This window comes from Dromaius novaehollandiae, chromosome 3 (genome assembly GCF_036370855.1).
Source record: "Dromaius novaehollandiae isolate bDroNov1 chromosome 3, bDroNov1.hap1, whole genome shotgun sequence".
Lineage (NCBI taxonomy): Eukaryota > Metazoa > Chordata > Aves > Casuariiformes > Dromaiidae > Dromaius > Dromaius novaehollandiae.
The window spans coordinates 88,298,160-88,310,961 of NC_088100.1; the positions used below are offsets into that span (position 1 = coordinate 88,298,160).

Consider the following 12,802-nt stretch of genomic DNA (forward strand, 5'->3'; position numbering starts at 1 on the left):
ACAGCCTTAACAGCAGCAAACAGTATCTCCCATCCTAAAAGAATTCTAGATCAGACAACTTTTTCTTCTCTTTTTCTTCAGTCACACTAGCTAGAATTATTTGTATCTTTGCCTGAAAATTGAACATTTAATTTTGAAGCCATAGAGATTTCTTTCAGCAAATTTGAAGATAACTGGTAGATTTTTAACATTTTGCTTGAGCTGTGATTAAAACATGTTTCTACAGTATAAACTCTACTCCTTGTCTACAGTTTCTTTTTTCCACTTAAACTAGTGGGTGGATTCTTGACCTCTTTTGAAGGCAATGGATTTTTTTATCACTGATTTTGTTGGAACTAAGGTTTTGTCCAGGAGGTTTAATGCAGTTTGATTTCATGCAATCCTAGGGCTATTGTATTTCTGGCATCCAAGACACAGCAGTTGCCCTGCCTCTGCCTCTCAAGTCACAGCCCTTGGAACTTACCCATTCCAGCTGCAGCAAGAGTGCAGAAGACTCAGACCCTAATTCTAATACAAGCAGCACTCTGCTCCCTGTCATGCAATTACAGGGAGGGACCTGTCCTCCATCAGTATTGGAGAGAGGGGATGTTCGCCTGCTGTAGGGCACAACATAGTCTCCATAGTGCAGTTTGATACAGCAGGTATCTTTCCTTGCAATCTGATTTTATTTTAATCTGATAACTTCAGATAAGATGAACTTTAACAAAAGAACATATTTCTCTGAAGAATACATATTTTTGTAAGGGAAAAGCTACATTATTTTTTAAAAAATTATATAAAAGATATGTAAAGTATGTTTTAAATGAGAACCGTCAGCAAATATGGATGTCACACTTTAAATATTGAAATATTTATGCAGTGGACCAGCCAAACCCAATATGTTAAATACATTATAACATGTTCTAGACACTATATATATGTCTCCTACAAGCAGGTTAATTTAAATTGTCTAAAATAATTTTATTAGATAAGAACTTTTTAATGATAATATAAAGTAATATGCAATTTATTTTGTTTCTATAGAACAGATCCACTCTCAGTAAATGAAAGCCAGGTAAATTTGACTGTGTCCTTTGACCGTATTTCTTAATCTAGGTAGTCTCCAAATCTTTTCTCACTTTCATGAAATACAATTCTGACATGAGTTCAAGCTAGCTAAAGGCAGGCATTGGCCAACTTCTTATTGATCTCTTCGAATCTGTGTGCTTTTTTGAGATTTATAAAGTGTGTGTCATACAATGAATCTGATTAAACATTCCATTGGTACAGTAAACTACTATGACCTATCATCTTGTTTATAAAATTTGTTGTTTCACAACATCTGCCAAATTTAGTATAAACAGATTATAACATAAATTATTTCCTACCTCATCCCTTTTTTGTTGGACTGCGAGAGACATTGTGATCATATGGGAAAATAAGGAAACTTTAAAGAAAAGAAAGGGTCATTACTTACAAATTAAAGTCAAGGAGCTGCTGCCTAAGGAGTGTGCAGTTTACTGAAAATATACAACCCGATTGAACTCCACAGCTGTGGAAGCAAGCTTATATGCTCCCTGTGTAAGTTCTTTTACTCAGCCACCTCTGAGAAAGCAGCTATATGATTACTTAGCTTGCCCTGTTCTAAGGACAGATTGCAAGACTTCGCATTTTGCTTTGAGCAGATGAGTAAGAAACTGCAGGATGCGTACTGCAGGCTGTGAACTTTTAGCACATCAGCTGCTTTGTGATACACCCTTACACTGTACTACTTTGTGGTAAATGTGGTGAATGTGCCTCACTGAATGATGATTCCCTTTGCATGTACCATGAGATGGAAATGCCATGTATTTGTCTTCTTCCTGACTGAAAGAACAATATAGTCAGCTGTTTGGCAGTCATGGAAGCATACGTGATGCACATTTTAATAAAAGCTTTGTAACATTTCCTGGACAAAAAACAAATTCGGATTGTTTTTAACAGGGAGTAACCCCTCCTTATCCTTCGTCCTATGCTATGGCAGCACAGGCTGTATGTAACTGTATAGCCCATGTGGATGGAAAGGGACTGAAGAAAGGCTTCTGAGAGAAGAATGAAGGCATCAGAGGGAAAAAAAACTTTTGCATGAACTCTTACTCATTTCCCCTTTATTTCTGAGAAAGGAGGTGCTGCTTCCCTCAATTTTTTTTGCATGTTGACATCAACAGGAAGCAAAGCTTAAACAGTTAGCTTACAGCATAGGCATTGCCCAAGTTAACATAATTATTACATTATCTTATGTGTTGTCACAAGAAGAAACGTTATCATGGTGATAGAATATTAATGATTGTTAGTAAACTATTAGCTTGCATCTCTTTTTTTTTTTAATTGTTAGGAGTTAATTTTATGGGTATATGATCCTGAAACTGCAGATGCTTCTGAACGGAACCACACTGCAATTCGTCCTTCACAAGTATGTTGAAATGATGCCACTTAAGAAAAAAGTTAAAATGCATGTCTCATGAAAATTTACCAGTCAAAAGTGGAAACGTTGTATCGAAATACACTGCCTGAACACATCTTTACTTATTTTACTTTACTGTATTTAGGAAAATAAATTTTCAGGATTTTCAGGATTTTCTCCCCTGTTAATGGTGAAGCAGTAACACAGGTATAGAGTGAGGTGAAACCTATTGTCTGTTTCATAGAGACAGAATAATTAGCAAGCTGGAGTAATTCAGTCAAATTTTGGTCTTTGCAAAAATTATATTCAGAATTAGTAACTGGTAATAATATGGAACAATTGAACACAAGTCTCGTTTTTTCCAGATTTCCTCGGGCAACTGCATAGCAAACTGTTAGAAAAAATGTTTAAGCAAAAGCATTGTGGAAGATATATGATAAACAGGGATGGTAACTCACGGATTTAATTAAGACCTGAAAAATTTAACAAGCTGCTGTACAGCTAGATCTGCACAGCTAGATCTTGGGAGTGAAGGGGGACCATTTGTGGAATTATTCCACATGAATTAGTTGCCGGGATTAATGTATGCAATAAATTTTGTCAGCAGTGGATTTCTGATCTGAATGAATGACAGAAAGTATTTCGTCTTTGGTATGGTGCCTGACATGAGGTATGCATGCATGGCACCACCGTTTATTCTAGAAATTACTTTTTTATTTTGTCATTATTATATCTTTTAATATTTTTTCCATTTTTTAATAATTGACATGATTAACTTCAAGATTAAAAAGAAAAGATAAAAGTAGCAATATTAATTGTATTACTAAGGCATTTTTATTAGATTACTAGGTGTTAGGCAAGTGTTTCTGTTTTCTATCTGCTGCTATGTAAAGAATGCAAAGAAAATTGAATTTGGCTCTGAAGGCAGTATATTCTAAAATGAATAGATTGATTCTAAAAATGATTCTAATGGTATGTCATTGTTTGAAAATGTATTTTATAGTATTGAATTTCATTCTAACATCAGAATTTCAAAAAAGAGAGCTTCTCAGCAACAGCTGAATCTATTTTAGATCTACTATTCATTGATGTAATGTTGGGTTTGGAATTAGAAATGACCAGACAGCAGCTAGTTGGGTGAAAAACATGTGATAAATAATAACTTGTATTTTATTTAAACAGAGTTCTCAGAAACTCAGCAAGCTGTTCTGGAGGTTTGGACAGGATCCTGTTGTTCATACCTATTTGAAAAAAGACAAATACTATTCTCAGGCGCATCCAGACTTAGGGTACAGTATCTTATTTATTTATTTTAATGGAATTCTATTTAAAATTATTTTACTATCATGACTTTGCAGACAGTTGTTGATAAGTAGATATAGAAATACCATTTAATGTAGTTGGGTCATTTTTCATGTCTGTTTTTTAATTACACTAGAGTAAGTAATATTGGAAGGGTATTAGGATACCTATTAATTTAGCTATAAGTAAGAATTGTTTACCACACACACAGAGACAATGTAAGAAAGAAGGATATAGTTCCCAAAGAACTTCAAAGTTTCTTTCTAACAATTTTGCAGCATGGAAGGGGTAGGCTAATTGCAGAAAGACAGATGCTTCCAAGCCTTTGAATTGGTAGAATCAATCCTGTGCATTTCAAAGTACCTTAGGGAAAAGCCTGACCTCTGCAAAAAGATGTAGTCTTTTCTATTTTTATGGTTACACAGCACTTCTGTTGTTTGATAACAAATCAGAAACAACTTCCAGATTTGGGGCAACTTTTAAGAACCTGGCTTGGAAAACGCAAGGAGACCCATATGTCCTTTTAGAGCTTGTGCAGCATAAGATCACTTCAGACTCCTCAAAATCCTCTTCGGAAGTTCTCTTGGTGTCTCATATGGCTGACTATGGCTATGTCTGGACCTCCTTTTTCTACATTGAAATAACTTTCATGCCTCAGTAACAATTTTTGCCTGTTTTTTTCCTTTTCCTTGAGAAAAGAGCTTGTTATCTGCTAGCCAGCTTTATCTGCCATTTCTTCCTTTCACCATAGTACTTAAAACTAAGTAACCACTCTTAAATAAGATAGACTTTATTATTTTACAAAGCTAAATATCCATTGTTGTTTTTTAAACTGAAGCACTTGTTCTTACATAGGCTTTTCAATCTGTACAATTCACTGCATGTAATTGTTCTACTTCATATGCATAGAAGCCCATGGAAAAGTACCAAGACTGGACTCAGAAATCACCTAAAATTTTTATTGTAATGGTCTTTGAGTCTTACTTGTTAAGTTGTAAGTATCAGCTCGAAGTTCAACACCTCCCCGTTCAGGCATCATACTCCTGGAAGTTCAAAACTTTTGTAAGATACTGTGTCGAACACATCATCCTCATTTAGAAAAAATCTTGGCCAGATACTCTGCTTCACCCTTCTCTAGACTGCCAAGTGGGGTTGTACTTTTTTGCCTTATGTGCTGATATTTCACGCCTAATTTCCAAAAGGAAGTGAGATCGTTCAGGTGGACTATCAGGTTCAGTTAAACTGCTTCCAGTATCTCTGCTAGCTTGCTCAGGATTGAGTTCATTCATTGTGTGAAACACCACATGAGACATTTTTTCTCACCTCTTTGGTGAAGAGTTCATCCTTTTCTGTCAGCCTTCCAAGAACAATTAGCTAACTATAGCCCTGAGTGGTGAGGAACAGTAGTGGAGCAATGGCAGTGGTAATAGGGTTCTAAATCTATGTGATGAAGATTATATCCAAAGTATTAATTGTCCTTTTAATGCTTGTTTATTTGCAGTCATGCTCTGACTGGGGCGTTTTATGTTCTGCATGAGAAATAGAAAAGCAAGGAAGTGGTGTTTGGAAGGTGAGGGGAAAGAGGAGGAAATCTCAGTGCCTCCTTGTATTACAGCATCCACCCTTGGGCAACATTTGTAGGAACTTTCCTTAAGAATATTGTACAAGATTTCAAAGCATGGATGAATTTCTTTTCATGAGCAGCTATGTCCATTTTCTAATAAATAAATAAAGGCATTATGTTAATGTTTTGGTGGTCTGGACAGTCACAAAAAGGCAATTCATATATCCAGACAACCTGACACTTGAAGAACTTCTTGGGACAGTGCCATCCTATTTCAGTTCCTATCCTTTCTGTCATGACCTTTTTATAGTGCTGGAGCCCATAAAAAATCACTTCTGCACTGTTTTTTCTAGCATTTTGGGACAATAAGTATTAGTTCTAATGTAAGGACTCTCCCACTGTCTGTTTCTCTATATTTATCATTGCTTACTACATTTTATGACAATTACTTCTTTTCCTTTCCAAGAGTATTTACTACATACAGTGCTTTGCAATGTAAAGTGAAAACACAATAGGCCAGCAGTGACATAAATTCACAGTTTTTATTTGATTGTGAGTTGATCAGAAAATAGATTAAATGGTTAAAAAATAGTGATGTGCATACAAGGAGGCATGTGTAGCAAACGGATTTGTCACCAGTCTTGTGATCTGTAAGAATAAAATGTTATTCTGCATAAGCCTTTTGTGAAGCTAATTCAAATGCATCAGAGCTAAATTTTGGCACAGAGGTACTAAGAATGACTCTGGTTTACGTTTTATGAGGAGTTCTTACTGCATATGTTTCTTGCAACATACTTACCATCTGTTTCTTAGATACTTACCCTTGTTTTGTACACTCTCTGAACAGCCAATTAAAAGAAGTTACATTGCTATTTTGTGACTTTTCCTTCTTTTCTAAGTTTACTCCTAGCCTGTAATTAATGCTATTTATGATCTGCAAGAAACGATTATGACTTTTAACAGGAGCAATAGCTGCTTATGTAGCTTCGGTTTGTGCTCCATCAATCAGTTGTATATTTCTGTTTGATCGCTAGATGGCAACATAGCAACACCTCTTATCAAAAGTTGCTGTAACCGGAGAAGGGTTTTTTCTATCACATTTTTCACAAAAAAACTAGAATAATCTCCCCCTCCCCCATTCCTCCCAAGAAAGAGAATATATGCATTCTGGCAGTGTCAGTAAATTGTGCTGGTATAACTTTTTTAATCTCATTACCTGCTTCTTTTTCAACAACTGAAGTACAGAGTAATCAAGTAAGAGAAAGTAAAATCTGCTTCATAAATTAACAGGTTTTTTTCCTCCAAATAGGGAAGAGAATCTATTGATTAATCTGAATTTTCTCATACATACACCTGGCTGTTTTGCGGAAACATCTTTTATTGAAAAGTGTCGTCATATTTAGAGGGGCTTGTCTTTGGCATCCCATCAGATCCATTATAATCCTTTGTATTTCATCAGCTAGTCATATTATGCCACCTGAAATTAGGGAATTAATTTTGGAAAGCTGTGCAGTTACTATTAATTGAAAAATAACAAAAATCATTTCTCTGTCTTGATTAGCTTGCATTATCCACTCTCTATGTGTTTCCTGGTAATGTCAGTCACTGTGGAGGATTTGAGGAGGAACCCTCTAAGTTTCAAACACACTCTAGACTTCATATACTGGAGCTACTAGAAATATGTTCATATCATTGTATATCCTAATAAAGGGGCAGTAATACAGAGGCAAGTACACTACATACTCATCATTGGGAGGAGCACACAGATTGTTGGTCTGTGTATGGAATCCATTACTTAATGGTTTAATAGAACTCATTATTGATTCCGTGGAATACACTGACCATAGAAAAGTGAAGCATGTAAGGGTAAGAATATAGATTTACATGATATGATTTGGGGTTTTTTATCTGATTCTGTAAGCCAGTTGTTTACCAAGCAGCTTGCTTAACTTTTCTGCTATCAGCATTTGAACTTATGCATCAGGGATGTTTGTGTAACTGTCAATGTGATGCATACACTCACACACACTCAGTCTGTGAGAAATTAAGTATTTTTTTTTCTGTTGAGATGATTTGTTCCATTTCTCATTAGAGAAGGATAAAGGTGATGAAATGCAATTTATGTTTGACACCAAAACATGTCATCTTCACAATGACTTAGAAATTCTCAAAATTCATGACCATTTCTGTTATCAGGTTTGCCAGTCTGCATGATTTATAAAGAGCCTAATCCTACAAGTAGGTTCTCTCTTTTAAGCCCAGTTTTCTCATATTGTTTATCAGCAAAACTCTTGCTGATTATCAGTGGCCCTGATCACCATCAGCAACATCTATGGGCCTGGTATTAGTTCCTGTTGATCAGCTTTCTTCTACACACTCGAAGTAGCTCAAAGGAGGTTGTGGGGAAGGTGGGGGAGAAGATGGCCTCAGTAATAGTGAATGCTGTATTATTCCATGGAGTTATAACATTATAAACATTCATTTTTAAATCCAGATATTCTTGCTTTTCTCAGTCATGTCTTTCAGAAATGTACAGTTCCCAGACAGCACTGAGATATGGAATGTACCTGCTTTTGTAAGTTCAGAAGTTAAAATCTAACTACAGGCCAATTCTGGTCCTTTTCTCCCTGTTCATATTCTATCTTGTGGAATTAGAGGGAAAATTAGGAAATAATTTTGTACCACTGTGGCTAGAAGAGACAGCTTTTGTGGATATGCAGCCTCTGTATCCTGAAAACAACTCCACCACCCAAATAACTAATTCAGGATCTTGACTGTAGGTGCAGTTCTTCTAAGAATGTGACATAAATCTAATCACATTGCTGAATTTGTTTCAGTGACCTCAACGGTAAGGTTTTATCGTGTAAGATTATCTGTTGTTTTCTTTTTTCTTGTTTTCATTTTCAGATTATGGACAGTCAATGTACCTGCAGTATCAGAAGACATTATAATAAATATACGTGGAAAGGAGGTAGCATTTCAAGAATGCTTTGTTCTAGATACTCCCTTTATAATTCCAAGGCCTAAACAATCATTTCCAAGCGAGGAAAATGACACCTCACTCTGTTCCCCCAGTAACAGTGACATGTCCATTACATGGTATGCATGTTTTCCAACAACAGCCATTTTATTATCAGATTTTGGAACTTTCTATACAAATGATGGATTCAAAACTTACGAAGAAATCAAAGTTCCCTCAGGTGCTTTGACCCAAGACCTAAATAACAATGTAACTGATGTAACTCTAACAGATAATGGAGTCTTATTTTTAATAGGTGGAACTATTTATAAAAGAGAATATAATCATTTTTTTAAACTTGGAGCAGAAAACAAGCTTCCTGAAACAGAAATAACTGGAATACAGTCAAGATACTGGTGTTCATCTATCTATCCAGTGCAGGTAAGTTATCTTCAGTTCTCATTTAACATTTAAAATACAGATGCTCTCCACTAAATATCTGGATGAATCTATTTTAGATCTACTTTTCATTGATGTAATGCTATGTTTGGAAGCAGAAATGACCAGGCAGCAATAAATTTACTTTCAGGACATTTTGAAATAAGATCTGGATACTATGAGTGGCTCTGCATGGGTTCATGTAGCCATATGGAACCATTTCTAGGATCACAGCTTAAATTTGTAAATCCATTCCGATGGAGCTCTGCTGATGACATTAGCTGAAGATATATCCCACAACATTTTGATTTCCTAATGTGTATCTTTGATGTAAATTTTAAGGGAAGACATTGTTTACCTGATCCCTGTTTTCTTTTTTTTTTAACAGAATGGAAAACTACTAAGTACTTTGGCAGCATGGACATCTAATGAGCTGTATCTTGCATATAATGACATATTTAATAAAATAGCAGATACAACAAACTTAGTGAAGTCCTTAAATTTTCCAGACAATGCTGCTTTATCTATAGAGACTGTTAGCTATGACTCCATCCCATCTGAAATTGCATTGTTGCTGATCTGCAGTGGCTGCAGCTCCTCTAGATTGTTTTTTCTGGCATTTTATAGCGAAAGCAGACAACTTTGGGGCTTAAGAAATTTTTATTTACCTGTTCCTCACAGTTCTGTTATGAGGATGACATATTTAAGTTCAGCATTATCATGTGGTCTGCTGTGGGACAGTGAGAGCGTTTACTACACCTTCAGAAACAACACAACTAATGGATTTTTTCAAGTATCTGAATCAAATCTGTCTCTATCAGAAATGTCTAATGGCAGCACTATTCACCAGATTATTCTTGGTTAAGTATATTATATTTTAAGTAGTTATTAAGTATTTTTTAATTAATTAAGTGCTAAAGTAAAAGAAATTTTAAGAAGGGATTACTTAGTCTGTCTTTTTGTAAATGATAGTCATAGAAAGTTATTTATTTCATTGACCTATTAAGACTAAAAATTATTACTTTTAGATGGACAGACATATCAAGCAAATTTTTATTCTTCAGGTAATGTTAACTATCATTCAGTATGATTCTACTAAGAAAACTCAACAGCTTTTGGCCTTAGTGTTTGTTACAGCAGGATAGTTGTATCTGCTGTCTGACTGTTTAGGAGGAGGATTATTTTCGTCCTGCTTGATTCAAAGTTTAATGGCATGAAATCTCTGCTGTTTCTTAAGAGAAGGTGACTAAAATGGCATGTCAGTAAAAACTTTTTCACTACATCAAAGAGAGATTATTTTGCAACTTTATGATTTTTTAAGGCACCCCTTTCACATTATAATCACAGCATCATACTGACAATACCTGGAATTCCCAAGCAGGCCATGACTGTTATTAAGGCATAGTCCTTTCATTTGTTATTCCATCCTCAAGAAAATTCATCAAGTCTCTTCCCGTGGTAGCTGCTCATCTTTAGTAGGCAATTAAAGAAGAATTCAACTAAGCAGGTGCCATTCGCTCTACAGACAATGGTATGTCTGTTTAATTACTTGAGTCACCTGGTGAAGGTACAGAAGTCCAATCTGAATCCATCTCTACAAAATTTAGAGTTCAGTGGATCCATGCTGGACACTACCACAGCCATATCCTACAAAATTGTTCCTGAAACTTGGAAGATCTGATCCTACAGCTGTGAGCTGTTGTTCCAAACAAAACCCTTCTGCAAGTGCAGTATCATACAGGAAAGCCCTCTCGGGCAAAAGTAGCTACCTCCAAAGACCATGGTAAATACTTACTGGGACTAGGCTTTCAAGATGAAGCCAGCAGGCTCATGGGATACTCAGAATCCTACTTCATTATGCATCTAATGTGATGTAGAAGATGGATCCTAACAAGGTCATGCAGTGATGGTTTGAGAGCCAAGCTCCTCAATGCAAATACAGCAACAGCTGAGAGAATACTTATGAAGAATAGGACGAAGCTAGGCAGATGATGGCAGAACTACCAGCCAACTACAGCACAGTGCAGGTGGCAGGCCAAGGGTACTAGCAAGAAGACTTCTGAAGAGGACACGCTAAATATTTCTGCTAAAATAACCTCAAGTTGTCTACAGAGGGGCTAAGTCTATTGACAGTGCCGTGATAGGAGGCCAAGTGATAGTACTGAAGCAGTTTTTCTTAGTGGTCCTTTTTAAAGAAAGTGCCAGGATTTACAAGCATGTCAGGCTTATGGAGGCTTATAAAAGATTACACTTAAGTGCCATTTCCCTACTGGCTCAGGAAGGAGAAGCATGAGAGGGAACCCTATTAATCAAGCTTCTAGCACTCTTTGTTGAGAAAGAGTTTCTGCCTCATGGCCACTGCAACTTTCCTTGTCTCTGACTAGTGCTGGTCCTGAAAAAGGTTGTGCTGCTATCCCTGGAATAGGCTACAGGCAACTCTGTCCAAATGATAAGACAGGCTGAGCCTCTGGCCTTTTTCTTGGGGGACTGTGGGATATTTAAAACAGGAGTGCACTTTAGTAGACTATAGTTACAATCAGACCTACGTGATCCAAAATCAGGCCCAGCAATATGTTCCATATGAGATAATGATTGAGCTCAAATACAGAAACAAAGTGTACAGGACATGGAAGCAGGAACAGGCTACCAATACAGAAACATTGCCTGGACGTGAAGGGACAGAACTGGGAAAGCTGAAGCTTGGCTGGAATTGAAACTGGCAAGGGATATGAAGGATAACAAGAAAGGCTTCTGTAGATGCATCAGCAGCAAAAGGAAGAAAAAGGAAAATGTGGGCCTGCTGCTCAATTGGGCAGGAGACCTAGTGACTAGGGATACAGAAAAGGCTGAAGCAGTCAGTGCTTCCCTCCCTCAGTCTTTGTTGGCAAACTATTTTCAGGCCTACCAGCTCTCCATTCCTATTAGCAAATTTTGTGGGAGAGACTTACTATCCACACTATAGGAGAATTTAATTAGGAACTATTTAGACTAGCTGGACATACACAGTCCATGGGATCAGACAGGATACATCTACGAGTGCTGAGAGAGCTGGCTGATGTCATTGCAGGGCCACTTTCCCATTGTCTTTGTATAGTTGTGGTGATCAGGGGAAAAAGGCTAACATCTCACTCATCCCCAAGAAAGAGAGCAGGAGGGCTAGAAGAACTACAGGCCAGTCAGCCTAACCTCAGTGCCTGGGAAGATTATTCATCAAATCTCCTGGAAGGCATTTTCTGTCACAGGAAGGATGAGAAGGTAATTGGAAACAGTCAGCATGGATTTACCAAGGAAAAATCATGCTTGATCAATCTGATCACTTTTAGTGATGAGATGACTGGCATGGAGAACAGTGGATGTCATATACTTTGACCTTAGCAATGCATTTGATATGCAGGGTGGGTGAAAAACTGGCTGACCTGTAGGGCCCAAAGGGTCAATAGTTCAAAGTCTAATTGGCAGAGGTTGATAACAGGGGCTGGTATGATTGAACATCATCATCAGTGGGATGAAATGCACCCTCAGTAAGTTCATGAATTATATTAAATTGGAGGCAACAGCTGATAACCTGAAGAACAGGACATAATCCTTTTGAAGTGAGACTTTGAAATGAGTTTATTTTCACCATCCCTTTCAGATTATACTGTCTTAAGAGAGCCACTGCTAATTTTCAGAAGGTAATAGACCAAAACATGAAAGGCAATGGCCAGTACAGACCAGTATGTTCAGATAATAATAATGATTCTCACTAAGGCCTGGAAAATGCATCTAGATCTACTCTTATCCATCCTACAGTCCGTATGGTGTGCTAGAGTCGCTGTCAACGTACATAAGTGTACCGTTAGCTGATTTGAGAAGCAGTGTTTAAGCCATGCTGTTAGGGATGACAAAATACGTTAAAATGCCAGCAAGAGGCTGTATACAACCATGAATCAAAATAATAATCACAGATTGTCATTATTATTTTATGCTGCATCTTATTATTTTCCTGGTTCAGTCAGTGGACTTCACCAAAGGTGACCCTCCAAGAAAAGATGATCTGATAGATACCTGCAACAGAGTTTTGGAATATTCAAGGGAAGACATAACAATCATCTGATTCTCTAAAAAAAATAATATT

General features: G+C 36.8%; 1 protein-coding gene across 1 annotated transcript in view; it reads left to right on the forward strand.

The window, feature by feature from the left end:
- CATSPERE (catsper channel auxiliary subunit epsilon) overlaps positions 1 to 12,802 on the forward strand; it is a 45,278-nt gene that overhangs the window by 10,494 nt on the left and 21,982 nt on the right. Inside the window, exons 6-10 of the mRNA XM_026102641.2 lie at positions 1,024 to 1,054; positions 2,354 to 2,431; positions 3,605 to 3,711; positions 8,196 to 8,688; positions 9,074 to 9,545. Of these exons, the coding sequence (XP_025958426.2) occupies positions 1,024 to 1,054; positions 2,354 to 2,431; positions 3,605 to 3,711; positions 8,196 to 8,688; positions 9,074 to 9,545 (1,181 nt within the window). The remainder of the gene's footprint in view (positions 1 to 1,023; positions 1,055 to 2,353; positions 2,432 to 3,604; positions 3,712 to 8,195; positions 8,689 to 9,073; positions 9,546 to 12,802) is intronic.